This window comes from Alosa sapidissima, chromosome 11 (assembly GCF_018492685.1).
Source record: "Alosa sapidissima isolate fAloSap1 chromosome 11, fAloSap1.pri, whole genome shotgun sequence".
Taxonomy (NCBI): domain Eukaryota; kingdom Metazoa; phylum Chordata; class Actinopteri; order Clupeiformes; family Clupeidae; genus Alosa; species Alosa sapidissima.
The window spans coordinates 3134926-3154743 of NC_055967.1; the positions used below are offsets into that span (position 1 = coordinate 3134926).

The 19818-nt window shown below is 39.7% G+C and overlaps 1 protein-coding gene across 3 annotated transcripts in view; it reads left to right on the plus strand.

The window, feature by feature from the left end:
- Positions 1-19818, plus strand: part of spg11 (SPG11 vesicle trafficking associated, spatacsin) — a 79330-nt gene that overhangs the window by 32137 nt on the left and 27375 nt on the right. For all 3 annotated transcript variants that reach the window (XR_006034898.1, XM_042108676.1, XM_042108677.1), the window contains exons 29-34: positions 2779-2993; positions 3184-3898; positions 5042-5187; positions 5449-5653; positions 14064-14201; positions 14628-14761. Coding sequence is in view for 2 of the 3 variants with exons in the window: in XM_042108676.1 (XP_041964610.1) it covers positions 2779-2993; positions 3184-3898; positions 5042-5187; positions 5449-5653; positions 14064-14201; positions 14628-14761 (1553 nt within the window). In the remaining variant the exon portion in view is untranslated. The remainder of the gene's footprint in view (positions 1-2778; positions 2994-3183; positions 3899-5041; positions 5188-5448; positions 5654-14063; positions 14202-14627; positions 14762-19818) is intronic.

A 19818-nucleotide genomic window follows, 5' to 3' on the forward strand; every position in this document is an offset into this window, starting at 1 on the left:
CGTATAATAAGCGGGATAATGTATAGAACGCCGGTCATTATGGGAAAATAAGTCCCTTCATGGCGAAACAAGACCCCTTCGCTGGTGCGTCGGGGTCCGGTTCGCCCTGTCGGGACTTATTTTCCCCATAATGACCGGCGTTCTATACATTATCCCTTACTTATTACACGGCCCTTCACAATGCAAGTAGAACGCTCCATTGACTTGAATGTGATTTCCCAAAGTTCTAGCGGTCATTATTTTCGACTAAAGGACCTCTGAAAAAAATAATGACCGCTGTCAATGGCAACGGAGTTTGTGCTTCTGAAAAGGTGACGGTTGAGCTGTGTTCTAAAGAATGTTTGATTCAAGTTCAGCGTGTGTTGTTGCGAACTATTTGTTTCTCAGCAAAAGCCATGATGAATGGTAACAAATAGGCTATAGCCTAGGCTATGTAGGCTAAAGAGTCATATTGTGGGGAGTTTATTGTTTTGTTTTGGCAAGTAGCTGTGTAATAAGCGGGATAATGTATAGAACGCTGGTCTTTATTGGGATGAATAAGTCCCTTCAGGGTGGAACAAGACCCCTCCACTGCGCGTCAGGGTCTGGTTTCGCCCTGTCAGGACTTATTTTCCCAATAATGGCGTTCTATACATTATCCCTTACTTATTTCAATGTCATTTCATTCCTTGTGTATAAGTCATATCAACAGGTTTCCTACATCCCATGAGGCCTTGCGTCAAAAATGGGTGCATCTTCCTCATATTAACAAATGGGACGTGTTTAGGGGGCTTTTTTAAGTTCTTCAGAAGTTATTTTTTTTTATTTGTCGTCTTTCGGAAGGCGATGGAAACCATTGTCAGCAGGACCGCTATGATTTCGTTTTAGGCTTATCTAAAAAACATTTTAAACCACTAAATTAGTTTAGTCCAGTTATATGTACAACCACAAACAAAACATGCTCCGTAACATCTCATAAGGCCGTCTCAATTTCGAACTTGCGCGCTGTGGGTGTGACAGAAGCGGGAATGGGAAAATGCGTGTAACTGAGAAGTGCTTAACTGGAAGCTCGTAAAAAAAGGGCACAAGGCCACAAATTGGAGAATTCAGCCCTTAGTTATTTACTCTCACTGTTGACTGACAAGGGGTTACAATCGAAAACACAGCTGGAAAAAAAGACTCCCGAAAAAATACTTATCCCAATAATGTTCGAATGACTGAATAAAAATCCTAAGGATATTCATCCTGCGGCCAAATCGTTGCCTGGGACTCGTCGCTAAGGGCTGCTTATATTTCATGACAGTGTGCCCTCAAAATAGCTGTGCTTGTATGCGCTTTTCGCTGTAGAACAGGTTTTTCTTGGTTAGTGGCGTAATGATTTTTAGTGGGTGTAAGATAGTAGCCTGGCGGCCATCCTATATCATTGAAATGTATAGTCTGGAATCGAACCATTCACCTCGCTTAATCCAATGGGCGGGCAGAGAATTGTCTTTCAAACTGCCTAGGCATGCAATAGGCCAGCGCTACGACCATATCCGTATCCGGTCGGCAAAACGGCAAATACATCCTTCTACGAAAGGAATGACTTAAGTGCATTGTGTTGCTCAACTTTCAAAGAAAAGCACAAGTCCAACTCCTCCAAAGTTGACGCCAACGCCGATTCAAACAACCGCTCTTCGTTCGCCATAGCCACCTTCCTTGTTGTTCACGTCGCAGGACTGTCCGTTATCCTGTTAAGCCCGCCTTAAGACTCTCTAACAAAATAGAGCGCTGTGATTGGATGACGTCCACGGCGTCAGCCAATAGAAATCCCTATGGTTTGATACTAGACGTACAGGCTGAGCAAATTAATTTGCCGCTGCTAGGGTGCGTCTAGATTTCTAGGCTAGTAAGATAGTGATTTTTGGATCACTATTTTTTTAATTGACACGTCCGTCAGTGCATTGGAACAGTAACCAGGTGGGGCGGGCCTACCTTTCTGAATTAGAAAGTGTGGTTGGCTGGCGTGTTGACAGTTCAAGAGGATCTTAGCAATAACTTCAGATCAGATTCATTCTGAAAATGTATTATAGGCTAGCCTGACGAGCCAGACCCACATTAAAATGTAGGGTCTGGGCACTCACCGTTCGCAGTGCTCAGTCCGAGGGGCGGGATAATCGGTTGTCTTTCAAATTCCATCTGCACGCAATAGGACGGCACTGAGTCCCATGCGTTTTCCCACCAGCGGAGCTAGTTGGCTAGTTCAAACTTTTGCCAACTTAAAACAAGCTTAACTCGTGTCACACTGTTGGCCAACAGCAACATCCATCTTCTTTGTTTTCAAGTAGCAGGGAATTCAAGCCAAACCGTTGCAACTCTGCCATCAATCATTATGTTAAGCCCGCCTAACAACTCTATACACGATTTGACTGGCCTGATAGAAGTTTATTTTTCGAGCTCACAAGCCAACGGAGAGTTGCTAGACTAGCCCTGGAAGCAAATGTAATTTGCTGCCGCTAGTGTGCGTCTAGATTTCTAGGCTAATCATAGGCCTATATATTTCAGAAATAATATATGAAACAAACCACCACACCAATCATGGGTTATGGTCATTATTTGAACCTGATAATCAATGATGATGAAAATACATAACTAACCCAGAGCAACTACATAGCGGCTATGTCATAACCCATAATCCAAAGCATTAAGGCCTGAAACCCCCAGAGAAGGTATAGTGTGAATCAGTTTAGATACATTTTAGATTGCTCGTTTGACTTAATGTTCATGTGCTTTGCCTTTCATACCTATGTATGTGTGCAGGTCCAGACTTCAAGACACTTAGCCACCTCAGCCAAGTTCTACAGGGCACTCCTGTATCCCTTTCCCCTCACTTTCTGGAGCGATATTCCTCTGATGTTCTGCAGCAGGAGTGCCAGAAAATGCTCCAAGAGCTACAAGCTTTGGGGTATTTCAGCCAAGCAAGACAGGTGGCAGACTTAGCCGATCTGTCTATTGATGCTCTAATAATCACTGAGGTTAGTTAATGTTTTCATTCAACCAGTGTCTGATGTGAATAAAAATACTGACTTGTAAAACATATGAACAAAAAAACATTTTTTACCCTTACTATCTGATACAATAAATAATTCCGAGAGCAGTATTTGAATACTTATTACTTACTCATTCTATAATTAACTGTTTTATTGTATTTCCCTTGGCATGAAGCTACATCACCACTTGCACAGTTTGAAAAGCAAGCATCAGTGGGAAAGAAAGGATGTTAGACTGTCATTCTTAAGGAGATGTCATGACCAGTTCAAGATTAATAGGACTAACATCGAGGCTGCCTCAAATTTCTTCCTGTCTCTGGCTGATCAGTCCCAGTCAGAATCTCATCAGGCAGTAGAAATGGAACTGTTGTGCATGCAGGAGTGTTGTGTGCTTTTCTCCCTTGCTGGCTACTGGCTTTCCCAACAAGAATGTCCATCCTTGGCCCAGCTAGAGCAGATTGAGGAAAAGCTGTGGAGGTGTCGGGTGCACTGGCAAATTCTTGTCACTGACCTAGCAAAGGACAGCCTATTTACTACACCACCGGCTGGGAATAATGACTCTTTTGAGGAAATGATGAAGGAGTTTTCCTTCTCCAAAGTGCCTACCCTTGGTGACCCGAAGTACCTGAGCCTAGATGACATGCCTTCATCCTCTAGTAAGGAAATATATGGACCTCAAGATGTTAAAGAACAGAGTGCATTGTCCATGCTGTTAGGGCATCTTCTAGATGATGGCTGCATATATGAGGCTAGTCGTGTCTGCCGCTACTTCCACTTCCACTATCGTGATGTGTGGTTGGTTCTTCACTGCCGTGGTCTTGCTTCTGGTGAAGACCAGAAAGACTTCAAGGAGTTACTGGGTACTGAAACAATGAAGAGCCTTCAGGACTGTGAGTTTTCCTCAGATTTCTCGCTGTAATCTCTGTATTGTCAGATGTATCTACACAGAATAAACACACAGGGACAATTCATAAAATTCAACAGGTTGCTGAAACATTAGCATGTTAATGTTAGCTGATTCCTGAAGGCAACATGTCATTTATCGCTGCATCAGGCAATTGTTATTGCACAATTCATTTCAGCCCTCTTCCTGTATCAGCCAATGGAAGTAAGATCCTTGTAATTTACATATTTCATACTTAACATTAGGGAGTCTGGCAAACATGCTGTCTTTTTTATTTCAAATTTTCATACAGGTCAAGGGTGAGTTCGTTGGTAGAAGGAGCCTGCCAAATTAGCTCACTGGTTGTGAAGTGCCAACACCAACCAATATCAATACTATAGATCATATGTTATTATTAAATGAAGTTATTTGCATATTACGGTGACATCAAATAATATCATCCACAAGTTTTGTTCTCTTTAATTAGTATTTCCCCACCTTATTCCACCTGTTTTTGGCAACATATCTCCTTCTAACAAATGGGTCTTATGGACACTTTTTCTACACCGCCTCAGTCACGTTGTGGTGTATACATATTTGCAAATAGATCATTTATTCTCTTATTATCATTACTACTTTATTTTTATCCTATGAGCAAAACATCATCACAGATTTCTTCAGGGAGACGTAGGCTACTATAGGTTTACATTAGAGTTCACAAGCACATTTCTGAGAAAATAGCTACTATGCTTTTAACGGTGTGTCAGTTACTACAGTGCCTATAAAAAGTATTCACCCCCTTGGATATTTCCCCTTTTACTGCTTTTATAAATGGAATCTTGATAATTTAATTTGTCCTTTTTTACAATTTACAAAACCCCCCTGTTTAATGTCAAAGTGAAAGCAGATTTCTACAAAGTAATGCTAATTGATTAAAAATATATATAATGTAAAATAAGTGATAAAATAAGCAATAAAAGCAGTAAAAGGAGAAATATTCAAGGGGGGGGATACTTTTTATAGCCACTGCACCCTCAAAATGGCAACCTCCCTCTCACTCATGTGTTGGCCATGACACTGTTTAGCCTCAGTGTGTTGTGTTAAATATGACACGAAATTACTAATTTGACAAGTTCTCATCCCTCCCTAGGTTCTAGTTTGGGAAGCTTGTCCTCTTTTGTTGTGGTGCCTTTGCCAGAGGACCAGGTGGTTTCTCAGCTGCAGACACTTGTGAATGAGTGTTGTCATGGAAAGAACTATTGTAAACAGGTCCTTAGCCTTTATGAACTAGCCAAGGTAAAGAAATCTTCCATCACACTTTCTCAACCAATCATATTTTTACTTTCAAACTGTTGTAATCCAAACAATATTCTTGAACTTAATCACATTCATTAAAATTGACATTCAATTTGTATGAATTACCTCAATGGTGCTAAGGTGCTTGTTAATAATTGTTGGAATAATAATGTTAATAGTTGGTGCAATAAGGAATACTTGTGTTGTTTAATTATAAAGTACAGCCACTATGTGTGTGTTTTAAATGATACTCTTACACAGGAGCTGAAGTGTTCCTACAGTGAGATATCTGCTGCAGAGCCAGAGGCTGTGCTGCAGAAGATATTGTTATCTCAGCAACAGGACCGCTATAAGACGGCACAGGTTTTCATCAGTGTACAAGGCCTGCAGCCAGATACTGTTGCACAACTCATATCATCATTTGTGGTTCAGGGGATACAAGCATCTGTTCAAGAAGAAGAATTTGGTGAGCCAACTTTTTTCTTTGGTGATATTTAAGTATTTATACTCTTTTGATCCCGTGAGGGAAATTTGGTCTCTGCATTTATCCCAATCCGTAAATAAGTGAAACACACTCGGCACACAGTGAACACACAGTGAAGTGAAGCACACACTAATCCCGGCGCAGTGAGATGCCTGCAACAACAGCGGCGCTCGGGGAGCAGTAAGGGGTTAGGTGCCTTGCTCAAGGGCACTTCAGCCGTGCCTACTGGTCGGGGGTCGAACCGCAAACCAAGTCCGTTGGGTTACAAGTCCGAAACGCTAACCAGTAGGCTACGGCTCCCAACTATTTCAAATAGTTGGAGTCATCAGAATGCTCTTGGAATTATCAGATCTGTTTGGATGGCATATGGAGGACGGTCACACCATGCCTACTTGCCTACTACTAGCCACTTTGTAGATCTGTGGTGTTGGTCAGAAACAACACTGCGTGCTATATTGCCAGAGGACACCAGTTAGCATGTGTCATCAGGTTTTGGATAGCTTTTAAGTAATGAGCTCACATGTGTGGCCACCATATGCAAATCTATTCACTTCCTGGGATAAACCACTTATGTAATAAAGTCAGGAATGGTGTGCAAGACAAGGAACAAGAACTCTGCATGTTAGTTTCCTACTCTGGTGAAAAGTTTTTAACCTTGTTATCATGTTCGTATTATGTCTGTTACAGTGCCTATAAAAAATATTCACCCCCCTTGGATATTTCCCCTTTTATTGCCTTAATGAATGGAATCTTTGATGGTGCTAATAGTCTCACATTTAGTGAAATGTAGATTGTCTGAGTGCAGTGAATGTGTATAGTATAATAATATATAGACACCTGCGCCTGGAAGGTCCAGTCACTAGTCAATCGGTATGCCTGGCTATAATTCCAGACAAAAGAACACTCCAAACAACTCAAAGAAAAGGTTATTGACAAGCATAAGTGAGGGAATGGATGTGCAGACCTAATCGAGACCTATCCACGCAGACTCCATGCTTAAATTGCGGCCAATGCTGCATCTACTCAATGCTGACTTAAAGAGGGTGAATATTTAATGCCCTCTTAGCACTTCTTGACCTTAGTGCAGCTTTTGATACCATTGACCATATCATCCTTTTAAAACGTCTGGAGGTTGAAGTAGGTCTGCAAGGGGTGGTGTTGAAATGGTTCACATCATATCTGAATGATAGAACATTCTCTGTAAGATTAGGTAATTGCTTTTCGTCCATTGCTCCTATCAAATGTGGTGTCCCTCAGGGTTCCATTTTAGGCCCTTTGCTATTCCCTATATGCTGCCTCTTGTCTCCATTTTTAACAAACATAACATTCAATATCACTGCTATGCAGATGACTCAATTTTACCTGCCATTAACAGCCGAAAGTTGCTGCACTTTGGAAAGCCTGTTTAACTGCCTTAATGACATAAAGAGTTGGATGGCTGCAAATTTCTTACAATTAAATGAAAAGAAAACAGAGGTTTTTTTGGTCCACTCAGCTCTGTTCCTAAAATAAGAAATGCACTTGGGCCACTGTGAGGTCAGAAATCTAGGTGTTTACCTAGATTCCTCTTTAAATTTCAAAAAGCAAGTCAGTAGTGTGGTTAAGGGAAGCTTTTTTCAACTAAGAACAATAGCTAAATTAAAGCCCTGGCTCTCATATACTGAATTAGAAATTATAATCCATGCTTTTGTTACATCTAGGCTGGACTATTGTAACTCTCTGTATTTAGGTCTGAACCAATCTACCCTTGCTAGACTTCAATCTGCTGCAGCTAGGCTTCTTACTGGAACTAAAAAACATATGCACATAAGTCCTGTGCTGGCCCAACTCCACTGGTTACCTGTCAAATACAAAATTCATTTTAAAGTTTTACTTTTTGTGGCGTGACTGGCTGGGGCACCTGCACCGTACTCCGGCGACTAGGGTTCAATTCCCGCCCCGTGGTCCTTTCCGGATCCCACCCCGACTCTCTCTCCCACTCACTTCCTGTCAATCTCCACTATCCTATCTAATTAAAGGCATAAAAAGCCCAAATATATATATATATATATATATATATATATATAAGTTTTACTTTTTGTTTTCAAAGCCCTAAATGGAATGGCACCACAGTATATCTGTGATCTTTTAAGTCCCTACTGTCCTTCTAGGCTAGGGCTTTGACTTTTGCCCAAAAATCATATTCGAAGTTCGTTTATTTATTAATATTAAAATTCGAATATATTTGAATATGTATTAATAATATTTTAACCATTAAATGTCTTCAGTAAGACCGATATTGTTATCAAACTTAAGTTCTATTTGTTCTGTCCACCAGAGGGCAGTGTATCAGTCAATGTCAATAGACTACGTGCACGAAAGGCTGAGTATTTATGCGTGTCAAAATTGTTATTATTGAGCATAGGGCTGGGCGATAAAACGATAGCGATATGTATCGCACATGTAATCGATATTAATTAAAAAATACGTTCGATAGAACATTCATAATTAAAAGCAACACACACCTCCTGCCTTACTGTATGTTGTCCATAAATAAAATAGGCTAAATATATCTTGCATTGTAGTATGTCAAACTCTACCAGAGTAGGCGGTAGAAGTAGGCCTAACGTTACCTCAACACAGACTCTCCTTGCCCCGTGCACTCTCTCTCTCTCTCCCTCTCAACAGGCGCATCCCTCCTCAGCATGCACATGTAATCCAAACATTAATCGTGCAAGACGACTGGCTAAATTGCTATTAAATCCGGTTAGCATCATTAGCACGCTGCACGAATTTGTTCAAAACTACTGCATTCAAATTGACTGCTAAATTCTAATCATCTCAATCCCAATGCAAATGGAAAAGTATTTTCCAAGACTCAAACGGGCCTGTCCCAAGAAGAAAAAGTATTCAATTGAAACTTAAACACACGTGGGGAAACTGAACAGTCTAACCATAGACTATGATAAACTAGCAAATTAAGCTAACATTACTTTGTTTACAATATTTCCAGGCTTCAACCAGTGCTGCTTTTCATTCAAACTTATCTTTACTTTATTTGAGTGTTTTTAATGATTGTGTTGCCATTTCTTTTCCCTGTTTGCTTTGATTGATAACTAAGGTGATTAAAATCAGAGGAAGGTTAAGTTTAAAATAAAAATGTCTATGTGGGAGCTGAGCTCACTAAGCGCGAACCAGCCAGGATGCTAACCTACAGGAGCCCAGATGGCCAATAATAGCCTTGCTAATGAGCTCGTGATTTTACGGAGCCCCCCGGGTGACATGGGGGGAAAAAAACATGGGTTAAAAAAAAAAAAAAAAGTCATGTGGGAAAAAAACACGAAGAAGAAAAAAAAAAAAGATGAACTTTTGCGGGATCTCGCAAAACTTTTGCGAGATCTCGCAAAACTTTTGCGGGATCTCGCAAAAGTTTTTTTCTACTTTTGGAACTTGCTGGGCTTCCTACTTGACCCCAATAGGCCCACAAACCACTACCGCCAGATGGCAATCATATCAGAGGGCCGAACGAGCGAACCGGGAGGAACAAAGGTCCGTTAAATTCTGTCAATAATTGCATAGGCATTTGATCATAATTGTAGCGCCGAGCTTAGTTGCATTGTGATGTTCCTGTATGTTGTGTGTGTGTGTCTTCTAGCCCACGTTACCTCCAGTTTCACTTGCTGCAGGGACGCACACATTGCATGAGCGATCATAAGCGTTCTATCTCCGATGTAGCCTAGAACTCAAATGTGTCTTGATGCCGCCGTTTGTAAGATCAGATCAAATTAGACGTTCTAAATGGAACGCGATGTAATTGAGCTGTTCCTTTCCAAGCGTCTTGGAGACGTACTGTATGTGTGCTGACTGGGCTATGTCTATATAGTTGATGACACCAAATGAATAAGTATGCTGCAAATGAGCAGACGTGTGAAGCACCGGGCATAACTTAATTTCGCGGCTACGTGGAGCAGTAGTAGGTTAATTGTTGAGGAGGCCCATAGTTTGAGAAAAGCCGCAGAACATAGGCAGAGAAAGCATAATGCTCTGAGAACAGTAGCCAAAGGTTTTCCTGCAGAAACAGGTGCCTTGGTGCATGCACCCCGCTTTCACTTTGACTCCCTGCATTGTGACAAAAACTGTGTCAGACAGTGAATTTTGGTTTACTAAATTAGCATAATGCGGTAACAATTATCATTTCAATTCTATCTGAAATCTGCTCACTGCAGACGTTACAATGCAGACCCAAGCAGCAGCATAGCCTTGAAAGACGCACACTTTGAATTTGATCAGAACGGCTCTGGTTCTTCACCTAAATTGATGTGATTGGCTGGATGACCGTTCAATCAAATCAACAGACCTATTTGTGTCTCTGTGTGTGAGTTATAGATACGGTTCCAACTCTTTACGGGAGCGTTTATTTCCATATTTTACTTCAATTTAATCTGACAAAAAGTGTGGGGGATAGAATCGCGTTCCAGCAAAATTGTGTACGTTATAACACCCACATCCCCCACGCTTGCTACGCGCCTGTGTGTGCGTGTCTGCACGCAGGTGTCTCCCTCTCCCTCCCGTGTCATAGGCCTACTGTATGTAATGTCCAGAAAACCCACAAAACGCAACAGTGATAGAGCAATCATAGTATCATGATATGATTGCCATCTGGCGGTAGTGGTTTGTGGGCCTATTGGGGTCAAGTAGGAAGCCCAGCAAGTTCCAAAAGTAGAAAAAGTTTTGCGAGATCCCGCAAAAGTACATCGTTTTTTTTTTTCTTCTTGTTTTTTTTCCCATGACTTTTTTTTTTTTTTTTTTTAACCCATGTTTTTTTTTCCCCATGTCACCCGGAGGGCTCCGTATGATTTCACTTCAGAAGGCGTGAAAAAAACCTCGGAATCTGAATTGAAAAAAACGTTTAGGCTACAACCAAATACATTTACAAAAAAATATTTCCATAGGCTACAGGTTCGAATATTAAGAGATCCCTAAAATTCGATCGAATATCTTTCATTTTTAAAATAATCGAATTATATTCGAATAACGAAGTTCGGAGTCAAAGCCCTATTCTAGGCCACTGAGGTCTTCCTCACAACATCTTCTCTCAGTCCCAAATGCAACCCTAAAAACTAAAGGTGATAGAGCTTTTTCTGTTGCTGCCCCTAGACTCTGGAATAATATCCCTATAGAGCTGCACAGTCCCGCCCACAGCCAAAATGCGGTTAGGTGCCGGATGTAAGATTCCCATTCATTTGTCCCATTGACGTTTGGAAAAATCCGTATCTAAAGAGTTTTACAGCATGTCTTAGGCTAACCAGCTACGGCATAACTCATAAGCATACAACATATCATTTCGAGTGAAGAAACGAAGAGAAAATCCAAAAAAAGTCAAAGGTACAAGCATGGGCGGATTATGAACTTTCGGGCCCCTGGGCCCAGATGTATTAAGGGCCCCCCACTTATTGTCGTATATGTGGGAGGGGGGGTTTGGGGGTCCTCCCCCAGAAAATGTTTAATTTGTTTGATGTGATTTCCTACCCTGGAAATCCAGAGTTCTCGCGAGAGCACAATTTGAATTGTGCCCGCAAGATACTCTGGCCACGAGCAATGATCCAAATTTCTTCTATCTCTCGAGCGAGAGGGACCAATCAAATCGGTGTAGGCGGGACAAAGGCGAGCTACACTGATGACTGGCACTGATGAATTGTTGTGATTGGTCGTAGCATTATCCAACTGCGTGCAGTGAGAGTTTCAAATGCATGCTTGGTGCCGCCCCTCGAATTGGGCCATTTTCATTACTCGTGGCCAGACCCCCCTAATCTGAAAGATTCCAGGGTCTGGTTTACCAGGCTAGTGATTTCCTGTATTCTGGTGCATTTTGGGGATGGCCAATACTAAATTCAATCAGATTCATAGCCTACATCTTGATTTGTTGATATTGAGGCAATGATTCCATGCAAAGGCTTGGGCTTCAGGGCCCCCTGACCCCTTGGGCCCGGTAGGCCCGTCCAGTAATCCATCCCTGGGTACAAGACTGTGTACATATTTTCATTTCCGAGCGAAGGAACTACTCATCCCATAAACCACCGTGCCTCACTGAATAATATAGGCAAAATCGGCGCGATTTATTTTGCCATTTTCAACCGGCGACAGCACACGAACCCTTTCCTCCAAACAGTGATTTTTATATAGTGAATGTGCAGTTAATAGCAGTTATTTCAGGAGTAATCGTGTAAATAATAGTGTTTTGATATTGAATTTTATATTTATCATCGTGTATTTTATATCGTGTGTGTGTGTGAAAGCGGTTAACGTTAACGGCAGTGCTTCGTAACGTTACCTGACTCATCCTATGCTGTCATCACTGCTCAGTCGGGCTGATGCATGGACTGGTGCATGGTCTGCTCTTGGACCACCATATTCAGTTTATTAATTTGGCGTGAATTATTACACAAAATGTTCATTAAATGCACGAAGTATTCCTAGGTTAATGATTGATATGAATCATACAGTATGAAGGCTACAGTAGCCTAGCTAATGTTAACTAGCACTGCTAGCAGCATTAGCGTTACCAACCTCCCTGCTTAACTCACCACAACTTTGTAGGTCTTGTCCCTCATGCTGGCCTTTACAAAACCCACAAACTGACTCTCGGACACACAACAGTAAATAATGTGACCCGATTTAAAGTGGCTTTCACCCCTTTGGACACTCACTAAAACATAATATATTTTATACCTGTGTTGCAGCATGTAGGCTTGTGTTAGCTGCATTATGTAATGACATACAATGTCGGAAATGCTAAAGGTTAGCCTGTCGGCTACCTGAAAAGTTTGAGTGTTTAAACTAACATTTACAGTGGTCTATTTGATAGTGTATTGGCCCTGACTAAGTTTGTGTGATGTATAAACCCCAATCCTTGTTGATACAAGTACCAATATTTGTCAAGAAAGTTTTTAATAACATTAAGATTTTCGCCATAGTCAATAAAAGACTCGCCATCTTTGTCAATATTTTTCGCTGGAAAAGTTTCAAACTATGACCATAACGGCCTTTCCACCAATCAGAGGCATCGCTGTGGGATTGTGGGATTGTTCAGGATTGTGGGCAATGAAGTACTTATCCAAGAGATCGCGAATAAAAGGCATTTATCTCAAAACAAGGTTAGTGCCCCATGAACTCTTGGTGTCTATAGGAGCATATACAATCGCTTAGTACAGCCGTAGCTGGTTTTAAGTCTACCACGTGCAGTTAAGTTTTTATGGCTTATACCGCAATTGTCAATGGAGAAATTGCATTGAATTTTTACATCCGGCATCGGCTGTGGGCGGGACTGTGCAGCTCTATATAAATTAAGTCCTGTCCCACCAACAGTAGTTTTAAAACAAATTTAAAGACCATCTATTTTCTTTGGCCTATAATGTCCATTAATTTCTCCCCTTGTTTGTTTATTTATCTTATTTCTATTTCTTTTCAGCATTATATTAACTGGCATCTTTAACTTTACTGTACATCTTCCTCTAGGCCTATAGTAGTTTCAGTAACCATATGTTCTTTTATCTACAATCATAATCTGTTTATTATTATTATTATTATTATTATTATTATTATTATTATTATTTAGTATTTAGTATTTTTTTTTTTTTTTTTTTTTTGTCATTTATATTTTTGTTGTGGTACTTTTTGCCTATCTTACCATCCTCCATACTGTATGTGGGGGCAAGATAACCATGGGTCTTTGTCCAAGATGTTTGTCACATTTCCAGATGATTATAACGTTTTAGGAATTGTTTTAACTGTAAATATAGGCAATTTCAACAAAAGCACCTAGTTGTCATAGACATTCTCTGACTTACAAATGTCAACACACTTTCTTTTTATTTAAATTTAGTGTATTCTCTTGTCTTTCCGATGTTGAAAAATGACTAGAGGATTTAGCCTCTGTGTGACTTTATTTTCATACGATAGTGAAAAAGAAAGTCATGAACTACTTCTGAAAGTTCACAGACACTCTGATTAACTTAAATAATTTGAAATTAGATAGGAAAATGTATCTGTTAGGTTTTGTTTATAAGATTTTTCAGGGGTGCCAATAATTGTGAGCAACGTGTTATATTAAATAAATAAGTTATTTATTTTAGTTATATTTATTTCTTTGAGATTTTACTTTTTCTCAAAATAAATTTGCTTCCCTTCAAGGTTGGGTTTTTCCTATTTTTTTCATTGTGAGATTACAATAAATCACCAACAGATTATTTGTTATACTGATTTTCAGTCAACTTTAGCAGAGGTGCCAATATTTCTGGAGGGTACTGTATAAACAGAGAAGAGATTTAGGGGTGTAACTTAAATTAGTCTTTGATAGGAAATGTTTTGAGTTGTGTGGAAGATTCCAATTACTCAACAACTTATTTTTCTGTAGGGGACAAGCAAATATATTGTTTGTCAGAGGGGAGAGAGGCTTTCCGGCAGCTGGCTAAGCTTTGTGGAGACCCAAACCTGGTGGGAAACAGACTGCTGAAGCACATCTCCACCTTGCCACTGTCAGAGCTGAGCTGCAGTAAGATGTTCAGCATTTATCTGAGTATCGAACCCATTGTCTTAGTATTTTTACCGCCTTTGTCTAGCAGCCACTCAACCAGCTGAGCTGTACTATCATAGCATACATTGACCCCTTTACAGTTTTATTTAAACAATAACACTTGCACAAATCTGCAGAAATACTAAAGAGTGTTGTATTGATGAGCAGCACACTGGCATTAAATTCCTCCAAGTGCAACAGTCTGAGAATAGACCAATCATAGTATAGAATAGAATAGTCTGCCATCTCATGAACAGTGGCAACTTGGGTAAACATATTGTTTTGGGGCACAATTAATAATAAATTAAAACATATTAGAAAATACAATGGTACCTGTAAAGAATCAGCCAACAGATGGGATCAGCAGTGCTGATTAACTGATATTTTCCTCTATTTTGTCTTTAGTGGTAGAACTGCTGATCCTGGCACATGACTGCTTCAGCCTCAGCTGTAACATGGAAGGCATTGTTCAAGTACTTCAAGCAGCACGACATGTCAGCCATGTCCATCTGGCCCATAGTGACCGCCACAGTTTATTGGTGAGTATCCCCTGGGCTGACTTTCTGAAGAATTCATTGTTTTACCCTTATGTACTGATAAATTATTTAGGTTTTGAATTAGGTGTTGTTCCATGCTGTATGAAAATGCATTATTATATAAATAATCTTATATTTTATTATTTTATTTCTACACTCTACACAAACTGAGGGCAGCATATCTCTGTCAACCCCTTGGACAGAATGGCAAACTAAAGGTTTTATTTAGCATGAAAATTTATATTAAAAGTGCTCTAGGCGATGTTGGCTAACGTCGCTTCTGTTGACGTTCAAACAAAACAAAGAGCAAGCTCGCTACTCCCTCCCCCTCCCTCCCGTGCAATTGAAACTGTCCTAAACGCTCATCTTGTCGGTGACTGGCTGGAGTGGTTTATGTTTTTATGGTCCAGCCAGGACCAGGTTGTTTTTGTTGCCGTGTTTGGAGCCTTGGCTGTCCACAGAGACCACATTTTTTTACAGTGTATTCAGGGCACAGACAGCTAGCGGATGGTGAGGTGATGTTTGCCGTATGTGACAAAAATGTTTTAGCTTAGAAACTGTGTGACATCGCTTGGAGCACCTTTATTGAAAGATCGGTGATCATTATGGTGAGTTTACGCTACATGATTTTAGGCCCAATTTTGTAAGTTGTAGACAGAGGCCCCAGATTGAGAGTAAATTGGTGCTTAATTGGCATTTACAAGTTGTTTTGTGTGAACTTGATCAATGACGGTAGCCTCCATGTTGCCGACAATCACTAGCTAATCATGCATCTTTGCATTGTTGCACATTGTTTTTTGAGACTAGTAAGGAACTACAGCCAACGAGAGAACTAGACAAGAGACAGTGAACACAACACTGAAAACCAGTGTGTTGTGGCGCAAGTGGCTACAGCATCCATAACACATTTGGGTCCCAGTGCCCACACGGAGTCTGACCCGGGTCATTTACCACCCTCATCCCACCCTTATCTCTCTCTCCGAGTCGCGTCCTGTCGCTCTCTTCACTGTCCTATCTCAATAAAGGCAAAAAGACATATTAAGAATATTAACATATTAAGAACATATTAAGATATTAGAAATATTAACTAGAAATGTAATTCCAAGGAATTACCAGTGCATGAAAATGAAGTTGTGATGTAAAATATCATGTATAGTTAAAACAGATAATACAGAGATGGTTACTACGGTGATGCTAGGATAGACATGGTGGTTGCATAGCTTAATAAAAGTTGATAGTTTAAAAGTAGACTGTTTAAAAGCTGAATGTAGATAGTTTAAAAGTTGTTGAGAAAGTAGATAGTTTAAAAGTTGTTGATAGACAGCTAGTTTAATAGATAGTTTAATGATAGTTTAAAAGTAGACTGTTTAAAAGTTGAAGGTAAATAGTTTAAAAGTTGTTGACAGACTGGAAGTTTAATGAATGTTGATATTCAAATAGTTTAATGGCTGTGTATAGGTAGATATTTGACGATAACTGAAAGTTGGAATGGCTCTGATGTTTGCTAGCAGTTATGCTAAGATTTTGAACTATGCTAACCATGCTACTTAGCTAATGTTTTATAGCAGTGTTAGAAATGTTAACATGCTAACCATGTTACTTAGCTAACTTAATTAATATTTTCTAGCAGTTTTGCTAAACATGCTAATTATGCTAGCAATGCTAACATGCTAACTATGTTAACCATATGACTTAGTTAACCAAGCTCATCATTTTTAGTAGTTATGCTAACTAGCATGCTAACTATGCTAACCATGTTACTTAGCTAACTTAGCTAATCATTTTTAGCAGTTTTATGAACTATGCTAACTAGCATGCTAGCATGTTAACTATGCTAACCATGTTACTTAGCTAATCATTTTTAGCAGTTTTGCTAAAAATGCTAACTAGCATGCTAACATGCTGGAATGCTAACTATGCTAACCATGTTACTTAGTTAACTTAGCTAATCATTTTTAGCAGTTTTGTTAAAATGCTAACAATATTAGCAATGTTAACATGCTAATTATGCTAACCATGCTAACTAGCTACAGTGGGTAGGAGTCATAGTTGATGACAAGTAACAGTTACAATGGCTGAACAGTTAAAAAGTTCAGTAGTTTAAAGGGTTAAATTGTTTAACAGTGACATATTGTAGTGAGGACTTTTATTTTGAAACAGTTTTTGGCAGAGGAAGCAGTTGAACAGGATGTGTAGTCTTAATAGGGCCAGTTTGTATGCTTAAAGCCTGAGACTGGCAGTTGATCCAGGTGGCCCGAACACCTGCCATAGGATTCTAATTAACGTTTTTCATGTGACGTATTCTAGGTTCTATAGCTTTGTTTACATCCAGCTGGTAGGCAAGGGACAAGTTGAACCCATTGAACATCGTTGTCTGCAGCTGCCTCTCAGTAGGCTACATCTCTGTATTTCAGCAATGTCAACATTTCAGGCATCAATAAAGGTGATGATGAAACGTTATCCCATTGTTCAATATTTGATAGCCTGTCACAGGAACGTTGTTTCGCTAAAATCGCCCTGATTTGGTGCATTGATCTGTATCGATAACGTTATGGGAGAACCTGCATGTTCAAAACTCGGTTTACAAGAAGACAATAGCCTTTCTTAGAAGCTGTGAAATTTGACCAGAAAGGAACATGTCTTCCTTCTGAAAGCTGACACAAAATCAAACAATATTTGATCATTTAACTTCAACTGAACAGAGACAGGTCTTGGTAGGCAGTAGACTCAGCAGACGTTAAAACGGTAGCCTACTGTTATAGCCAGAGTCAGTCAGCATCATGTAACATTAATGGCGTTAGTCATGAATCCTGTAACATATTATATCATATAACAGCGATGGCTTATTCGAAGACGATCTGCATGGATATATAACCACCCAGAAAAACTCAGAATGTGAGTGATAAAGTTAATTAATTGTATGAAACTTTTTATTAGTTATCCATTGCAGCATCGCCTATATTAGGCTGTTATGCTAGCTCAGCCTTTAAATATGTTGTTATTTTGGTCATGTGGACTTGATTAAACGGGTAAAGATAATTCATAAACTGCTTATTTCTTACATGACTGAAGCAGTAGCCTAGGTTCAACAGTGGTGTTTGAGGTTGCTGTGTGTGATCGCTAAACAATTAGGATCAAATCAGTTTATTTTGACATACGGGAGTTAGCCTGACCTGTAACGTTAGCCTATAGCACATAAGCCTATTCTGTTTTCATTTATTAGCATTTGTTGTGATTATATAATCAAATGACACTCATGATAACTTGAAATAGAAGGACAGAAGATAGGTGATTGATGTCTACAAGCACGAATTTCACGAGACAAATTAGAACAAACTGTTCCGGTAAAAATAATCTTGCCATGTTTAAAATGCTGCACTTTTTCCCTTCATAGCCTATCTCTGGCAATTCATTTTTGGATGACTGTAGATAGGAGTATTTTAGCCTACGTCTTCGTAGACAGTAGGCTACACCATTAGGCTATCTTGAGAATAAAAGACTTCACAGCTGCTAACGATCATCCTCCACAACCACGAGGATAGGTAGGATAAACGGTCGTTCATCGCCTTTTTGCTTCTTATTGTAAAACCAACTGTTAGGGCCTACACAAGTGGTCGGCATCCCGGTCAATATTTGATATTAAAATTTCAATTTTGAAGCTATTTGTAACTATGTGTAGCCTATGCAACCCGACTGTTGTAGGCTTGCCTACCACTCTCTGCAGTGCCTTGCCTACCATTCTTGCCTACCACTCTAGTTGTAAACAAACGGTCACATGACATTATGACGTAGGTGCAAAACCTTAATTGCTTAACCGTATTGTGATGTCATAATCATAATGTTAAGTCAATGGGGAAATTTTGATTAGTTTTTAATTAATAGTTTAAAAAGTATAAAAGTTACAAAGCTGAAAAATACATAGCACCCATGTCCTAAGTAAGACCTACGTAACATAGTTTGAATGAAGTTTCTACGTTAAACGGTTGAAGCTGCATTAAGTGCGTTAGAAGAAGAACTAGAAAACGCAATTCCAGGGAATTACCAGTGCATGAAAATCCAGTGCGTCAAAATCACAAAAAATATTGATATTATTTTTTGTCCATATCGCCCACCCCTAAAGCCCAGGCATTGGTATCGGTAACCTCCGGTGCTCAGCCAAATACTTTCCTGTTACGAACTTTTATCACGGAGTTATGAGGCCATAATGCGATGATCAAAAGTAAACTTTATATGCGGTTTATTTATTTATTGTATTATTAAAGAGTGTTTTTTTATCTAAAGGTTCGACTTCATGCTTATTCAGTAGCCTAGAGCATATTAAGTGCTCTCCCCGATCCCAGACTTTCACATTACATGTTTGTTTGTAGGCTAATGGTGCATTCAGCCTATTGCTGAATGTCTGTAGAGGGACGAATGAAGCTGTCCTCCCGACCAGACAACCCCATAGTGAATGCACACATATCTGTGTTTATAGCCTACTATATTTTATGCAGGTGCATGACACATGGAAAAGCAGTTTTAGAAAAATGAAAACATGTATTATTCTAGCTATATAAATGGCATAGTGCATGGTATTTCCATAACCGCGAGATACGCGCTTCACGATGACTGCGATGAGTTGTTAACAGACAAGACGTAGCAGCAATCTATCTGAAATGACACCTAGGCTATTTGAAGTAGGCCTATTATTCATGATTGTCACATATTGTGTGTTAGTGTAGGCTACATAGCTTAAACTGTAGGCCTAAGCTATGTTTAAACCAAAGATCCTTGATTACTAGCAAGATAGAGCAACGTAATTCGTTACTATGGGAGCAAAATGGGACAGTTCCGGTCTGCATAAGTGGGAGTGTCGCCTTACGTCACTAAATAAACTTTCTCTCTTAATAAGCAATAAGAACAGATAAACATAATTGTGTTCACAATATCATTGTCTATAATCATGTATGATACCAATGAATCATTCTTTAGGACATGATATAAATAATTTAATTAGTCATGTGTACCGAGCTAGCTAGCTAGCTAACAACGCCATACAAGTGGATGGGAGTAGCTATGGC